Raw genomic sequence first — 7,582 nt, 5'->3', positions numbered from 1 at the left:
ATTGACCCAGAACTGTGGTACCTTTGTGCAAAAAAGAGGATCTTAGGAGGGGCAGACTGTATTATTGTAAGGTAAAGTTAGAAAGCTGCTAAGAAGAGTAGCAGCTTGGACTCCTCTCATATGTTGATAAGAAGGCATGTGGTTTCATCATTTCGGCGCTATATACATGTTTAAAGCACAAAACCACGGCAAATGAAGAAATTCAGGTTCAAAATATCCAAAACCAACCCAGCAGCATTTCAGTTATTAGATGTGACGTCTGCATTATTTTTCTTTTTTCCAGGCTTTTACAAGATTTTCTGCTAGTTACTTTTTGAAAATGCCTTTTGATTCTGAAAGAAACCCAGTGTTTTTGTAACTTCATGTATCCTGAACAGTGTAACATTCCCTGATATTATGGAATTAAGGAGAAGGTGAGGCATTCTATAGTGCTAATACACGTCATGTCCTAGGGTGACATTGTTGCTCTTTAGTTAAATTATAGTCCTGTATGTTGGTGTTGCCATCCTAGGACAGGAAGTATGGTATTGGTAGAGTTACTAGGTGACAACAGAAAAAAAGTCTAGAAAAACTAATGCATCAAATGTATCTGGTAAGGCTGGTAAGCTGCAGTATATTACATTGTCAACCTTCAAGTTTGGCTTAATGGTAATTTATTCTTTATTCAACCTCCAGGCAAAAAATTGTGTTTAGGAGGATCATACACAAGGGATTTAGATCGTTCTAAATGAAAATGTCAGATCCTTAAATTATCCCTTTGTGCAACTGACAAGTACGTCCACAGTTTGGTTTATTTTTCTTTAGGCTTGGTGGTGGCGGTTGTGACAAGAATGAGTATGATTATTGTCAAAGAAAAGCAGAAATCTGAAACCTTCTATTATATACCCTTCAAATAATATAATAATAAAATAAAAAAAGCTCACACAAACCCGGAGTAAAGGTTTGGGCAACAATACCAAATTCCGCAAATCCCAAATGTTTTTGTTTAGGAGACATAAAATTAAAGCAAGCAGTTGGGTGTCTGATATGAGTAGTAAACCTATTTTTCCTTTCTGACACTTATTTTTTCTGAGACTCACTGAACATCAGTGCTCATCTGATCAGATCTGTATAGAAACAGTTTAAATGACTGGTGAATAGGATGATGTTTAGCAGATGTTATTCACTTCATACATGGTGATTTGTTTCCACATCTTCATCTTGCAATATTATCGTACTGTGAATTGTCATCTTTTGTGGATATAAAGTTGTCCCCACCTCACTACTGCTCCCGAATTCCTAAAGCTGAAAAAAGCACTATTTACTTACTTGCAGGGATGGGTAGTTTTTCTCCAAGTGCAGCCAGGGTGTTATTTCCTCCCTTTTTCCAAGCCTCTGCCTCTGCCCAGAACTCACATAAACAGAAGAAGATGTCTTAATATTAGCCTCCTGTTATGCTGCAAAGATGCATGCAGACTAAAGCTATGTATGCACATCAGATGAATATCGCCCAATATGAACAGTTGTGCTTGTTTTGGGTGAAAATCTGACATGTGTACAGTGGTTGATGATGTTCATTGATCTGTCAAGACAGATCAATGTTTGACTGATGGGGACCGAACGGTATACATGTCAAGGAAGGAGAGCACAGTGGGTGGCTGCTAGTTCATTTTCCCTTCTCCCCTCTCCATAGAACAGAACAGCGCTATGTGTACAGCGCTCAGGTGAAGAAAATCAGTACTTTGTTGCTATCACTGTGACTATAGTTGTAGGACAGGGAGGACAGAGATTACCTAATCAGGGTGTTGCTGCTTCTTTATTGTCCAATTACAGGCTGTGCATGTATCCTTGACCATGCTATATTGCTTTGCTGTAGTGTAGTCACATGCATTTTAGCTGTGTGTTAGATAGATTACATGAAATTTAGCTTTAATTCACAGAAAAAAGTAAGATTACCTTTGCCAGTTACCCTAGCACCTAAGCACTCTATTTGGGGGTAGAGAAAGACCGAGCCTATTATATGGGCATACAAAAAATAATGTAAGTAAATAGTTATTATGTTCAATACACTCATTTTTAGATAAAAAGGTTTTAAAAATATTTGCATATTTTTTTATAAAGTTCTCCTTTTTTTGCATAAGCAGAACCCCAAATGACAAAAAGGGCACCTTAACCTGAATGAATACAGCAGCAGTCCTGAACAAACTGAAACATCTATTTCTTTTTCTGGTTTTGCAGTTGGCTTTCCAGTCTAGACTCTGTGACAGCACAAAGATCACGGAATATCATATTGCCAATGTGCGGTACAGGAGTCACATAGATGAAGAAGATTCAGATTCTGACGAAGATAACATCGTATTCTCCATGCCATCCATGACATTAAGGGACAAAGGACCCTGACCATTTCTGTTTGAATGAAGCCAAAAGCTAAAAGAATGCCCCAGTCCCCACTGAATATGCACTGCTTGAAAGAAAAATGCGGAAGGCAAAGACAACCTTGGAATGCCTGATTATGGAGCTGTCATCCTCCATTATTAATACTAACTTGTAAATATTTAATGTTGTAGAACCGGAGCTTCTGACTGCAACACAGCCACAAGACTCGCTGGGGTCATACCAACAGAAAATCTCAAGACAAAACATTTGGTGGCCCTACCTATCTGGAAATGCTGAGAGGTGCATGCCCAGCATTTTCTTATCTAACAATCTAAAGGATATGCTTGTCTCTTGAGGTTAATGAACAAAAACAAACCTGTGCTTTACACAAAAACACAAATACAAATCGTATACTCATTCTCCTGTGGGATCTACTCGGACTGCATAAACAGGGATGACTTCAAACTAGTCAGCTGAAAGTATTTCTTTTTGAGTTGTTGCTGTTAAGTTACATTATTTTTTCTATTCTAGCCAGTATAAAGCAACCACAAATAAAATTGATACATTAAAAGTGGACAAAACATTATTATTAAATATAGATTTCATAATACTAGAAATTGTACAATGACAGTTGTTACTTGTTGCATGTGATTTTTTTTTTTTTTTATATATAGGGGCAATACACTTAAAACAAACTTGAACTTTGGGTATTCAAGGCAAAATGACATTTTCTATATAGCAATCTTGGCAAGAAGTCTTTACTTTCCATCCATAGTATAGTCACATGGGAACAGAGGGGGTGGGGCTGTGTAGACTGCAACCCAGTATATAAATGGAAATTACTCAGCAATTTTGGTAGTCAAGACATTTCTCATAATCCCCTAACTGTAATCCTGGTTTGTAATATTCAAATGGTGCCATCATCAAGCACCCCCTTCACTCCCTGTCTGACTGGCAGATTGCACAAATCTTTTCCTGTTTCCTCTTAATGCTATTTGGGGACAAAATGAAAGAGATTTTTGATGTTTGACTCCAGTTTCATAATATAGACCAAGAGAGAGGTCAGGGTACTGCATGGGCTCTTTACCTTTGTCTATTGATTCACATTAATTACATATGTCCTTGGGCATTAACTAAATGTTAAAGGCGAAAAATGATCACAGAAACACCCTTTACTGATTATTTGGCCACCTGCAGAAGATATAGCTATGGTTCCAGTGTTACACTCCACCCTTGATTAATAGAACCCACTGAGGCCAGATCCAGCAGTCTTTTTACTGACTTGAGATTACAGCTTCTAATAACATCAAACTTGACTGTGCAATTTCCCCCTTTAAAGCTATCTATAATGATTACTCCACATAACAATAGCACTTGACTGTTAGTGCCTCATGTCCTAATCATACCTACCCAGCTTTCTCTGGAGGCTTTTCCTTCAAAGGTGATCCACACAGAAATCTTCAGTTGTAGTAAGGCAGTTCTTTTACATCAGATCATTGTCATTGGAATTGATGTTTCAGGATTGATTCCAGTGACTGGAGAACAAATGGGCACTGTACAAACGGTGCCATACTGTTCTGTGAAAAGGGCAAAGAAGGGAACAAGGGAGTGACATCCCGCTGTACTTCCCTAATTGGGTATTCATCAGTCTGACAGGACAGATTGATGAATAGTGTTGGGGGACCACTGTACACGTCAGTCAGATTTTTGCCCGAGATGAGCATGACCGTTCATTTCAGACAAAAATCATCTGACGTGTGCTAAAATTGTTTTAGGCCTAAACATTTGCCAGGTATATTATACATTTCTGTGATTAGTTGTAGGTTTGAAATTTATTGTGTTGAAAAGGTGAAGGGTAAATGGGGATTATACTCCAAGCCTGACCTCTGCTTGCATCACTTTTGGTATGGTAAAACTGACTGTAGGCACTAGAGGGTAATCAATTATACAGGCAGCTAGGCATCTACACCAGTCAGCATTGGGGAGCTATTTTCATTTATGCATATTAAAAAATGTTACAGACACCTCTGGTGTAGATGTATCTGGAAAGACATAGCAACTTGTCAAGATGTTCTACCTGATGCATGGCAGAGACTGTCATCCAAAGTGTATGTCCCACCTTAAGGCTAAACTTTAAAAGTATTTAATGTTTTATTTTTTACATGTATAGGCTTTTATGACTGACGTTTTATACATTTCCTTTGATAGGTATTTCAATTCTTTGTATTACAAATAAAGTGAACCAAAACTGCTTGCCTTCAAACTGTCTTTCTAACTAAAACTTTGAAAACAATCCTCTTAAAGTGTTTTTGGTTTGGTATATATTTATTGTGGGTGTTTTGTTTGGTTTGTTTAAATATTCACATAATAATACAGTACCGGTGGATTCCAGTACCAGAAATACAGTGAACTTGTAACTTAATGTGCTTTCAGCCTGTAATGCACTGAAATCTTTGTAGTTCTTATTTTTTGACACTGTTCCTGTCCTAGCTTGACATCTTGACTCTTAGATGCAGCACAGAGAGTAAGTACCCTGGGGGCTGGATCCCCTATGTTATTGACAGGACTACCAAGTGACCAAAAAGAAAAAGAAAAGAAATGCAGCCACCACATCAAGGACTGGTAAGCTACAATATTATATAGTTTAGCTATTCAGTTCAGATAACAAATGATTTATAACAAATGATATGATATGCACATATATTTCTGGTTGAGCTATTGAATGTTGTAAACAAGTTTTGCATTGGAACCTAGACCTCCAACTGCTGGCTGCAATACAAAATATAAACGTGGTATGTCATATTTGGCTAAATATAAACAAAACAATAATTTAACCATTTAAGTCCAGTCTAGAATAAATAAAAACAAAAAAGATAACAGTTTACAGAATAGGGTACCCAAGGATATTCATGCCTTTTCATTCATTAGGTATAGTTTTTTTCCAATGGGACTTTTAAGGCTCATCTCTTCAACCAATGACAACTTCAGTTGTTAAAATTCATTCTTTTTTTTGTATTATTATATATTAAAACATCAAATCAGTATTTACAAGATATTAAAAACAGTGTGTATCTCTCTACTCCATGAGGCTATTTAGTTACATCATGTATATCGTTTACATTATTGTTCACATGTTCTTTAAATTATCAGCATTGCATAGGTTATATCAATTGCTTTCTTACTATAATTATAACCTCAAAAAATTTCTCTCCCACACGTTTCACAGGTGAACTGCTTCATCAGGGGTTTATTGGTGGAGAAAAGGGCTGCCTTACCCTTTTCAATCACAGGGGATTAGGGCAAGGGAGGTAAAAGCTCTTTTCCACAAAACACCAGACGGGATGCACCATTATAAGGTTAAAACATAGTCCTCAAACAAGGCTCTTTATGTTTATCCCAATTTCAGCGATGTACTGCAAGGTTGATATCTATTAGTCTAAGAAAAAAAAATCACTTATGACCCTTTTTCCTACAGCTCCAACTGAGTTGCATACTCCTGTCGTGTCTGGGTGTTAACGACAAAGATAACACATTAATTATGCACCCCTTACAACGTCTGTGCTTTTGTAAGCAGGGGAATTTAGACCATTCAAAATGTAGGGACAACAATTAGAAGAAATTGACAAATGGAGCCCCCAGCTGCAGAAAATGCAAGGTCCAAAATTACCTTGTGTAGAACTTTTGCTGTGTCCCATCAGAATATTTAAAAATCAGAATGTTCGCATTAGTTGATTCGGTAAATACACCTGTAGGTATTAACCAAAGATCAATACAGGTTTTTTTTACAGTTCATGTGACTACAAACACGGTCTCTAAATGATGCTGATAATTAGAAATAGGCAAATAATTTATTTGAGTTCAGGTAGTGATGAGCAAGAATAAAGCTATCGAGCACATAAAAAAAGAAAAAGTAGCAGTCTAACAAAATTATCATACATTTACATGTATCACATATTAACTGTGTATATAACTAGAATGCTGTAACCACTTGGACTAATTGGGAAAAGAACAACACACAACAGGTGAGGTTCATTATTGTATTTTTTTCTCAATGTTCTCAAGAACATTGTAAGTTAAGATAATAAATAACAGAAAAGTAGGCAGGAAAATAAACGTCTCTCCATAACCTATGTTTATTAGGTTTAACGGCAAGAAGGATGTGTACCACTAGTGTTCTGTATTTGGCAAGGAAGATATCCAAATGCCAGTAGTGTATTAAAGCTAACTCTGGAGAGGGAAAATTAGAGGGAGGGTGCCAGGGGAGACACATCCTAGTAGAACCAGGTTTTGCGGAACCTCTCCTCTGTACCATGAATGGTGAATGTTAGACCTTCCATGAGCATAATCTTCTTGATCTTTCGAAACCAAAGTCCAATGTTAGGCGGAGTTAGTTGCCTCCAAAGTAGAGGCACGCATGCTCTGGCTGCATTAACCATATGTTTAAGAACCGATTTTATAATATTTGTTACCTTAACCATCACCCCTGGGAGATTTGGGAGAGGGAATCCTTCCACTTACCAAATTTTCATTTGCTGAAAAGGGAGTACAGAGTTTATTCAAGTGAAAGAAAGAGAAGGAGGGCAGTTGGACTTAGTTTTAAAACTGTTGGATGGTATCAGGTGTGGGCTGTGTGGTGCATCAGATTTCTAATTCTTTGCCATCTTTTTTGCCCTTCTTCAGACGTCACCCAATCTCGCACTGCGCAGACTCGAGATCAGGTGACATAGATGGGAAAAAAGAGTACCGATCTCAATGCGCATGCGTGAGATCAGTTTTTTTTTATCCCAATGAAGAAAACACTCCTTCTGCACATTTCTAAAATCTGGCATGAGCAGGAGCAGCCAGGAGCCTTTTGGGATCCATGACATAGGTATCCCAGGAGGCTTTTTTGCGGTGATCAAGACAGAAAGGGGAGGGGCTTTATTTTATTTATTTTTTTAACCCGCCTCCCCCAAAAAAAGAAGGTAATTGTTACCTTACAGTATATAAAAGGTCGAAGTTGTGATCCAACACAACTGTCTTTCCTTGGAAAGGAACACAAAAGGTCTTTCATTGGAAGGGGATTGGTAATTTAGTGGGGTAACTCCATTTGTAAAGGATTTTATGATCAGATAGGATTTTAGTAAGTTGAATAAATTTCTTCCTGGCCTGGATAGTGATCTGTGATAGATCTGCAAATAAGAGAATCCGCCTATATTGGAAAGGCAAAGATGTGGTATGCCTGCCA

The 7,582-nt window shown here is 37.5% G+C and overlaps 1 protein-coding gene across 3 annotated transcripts in view; it reads left to right on the top strand.

Annotated features, from left to right (window-relative positions):
• Positions 1 to 4,606, top strand: part of LOC140341466 (cyclic AMP receptor-like protein A) — a 254,906-nt gene extending 250,300 nt beyond the window's left edge. For all 3 annotated transcript variants that reach the window (XM_072427262.1, XM_072427271.1, XM_072427280.1), the window contains one exon: positions 2,218 to 4,606. In XM_072427262.1, coding sequence (XP_072283363.1) covers positions 2,218 to 2,379 — 162 coding nt within the window. In that variant the 3' untranslated portion in view covers positions 2,380 to 4,606. The remainder of the gene's footprint in view (positions 1 to 2,217) is intronic.
• Positions 4,607 to 7,582: the final 2,976 nt, after the last annotated feature.

This window comes from Pyxicephalus adspersus, chromosome 1 (genome assembly GCF_032062135.1).
Source record: "Pyxicephalus adspersus chromosome 1, UCB_Pads_2.0, whole genome shotgun sequence".
Classification (NCBI taxonomy): Eukaryota; Metazoa; Chordata; class Amphibia; order Anura; family Pyxicephalidae; genus Pyxicephalus; species Pyxicephalus adspersus.
Note: the sequence above shows the minus strand (reverse complement) of the source record. Positions and strands in the feature narration are given on the sequence as shown.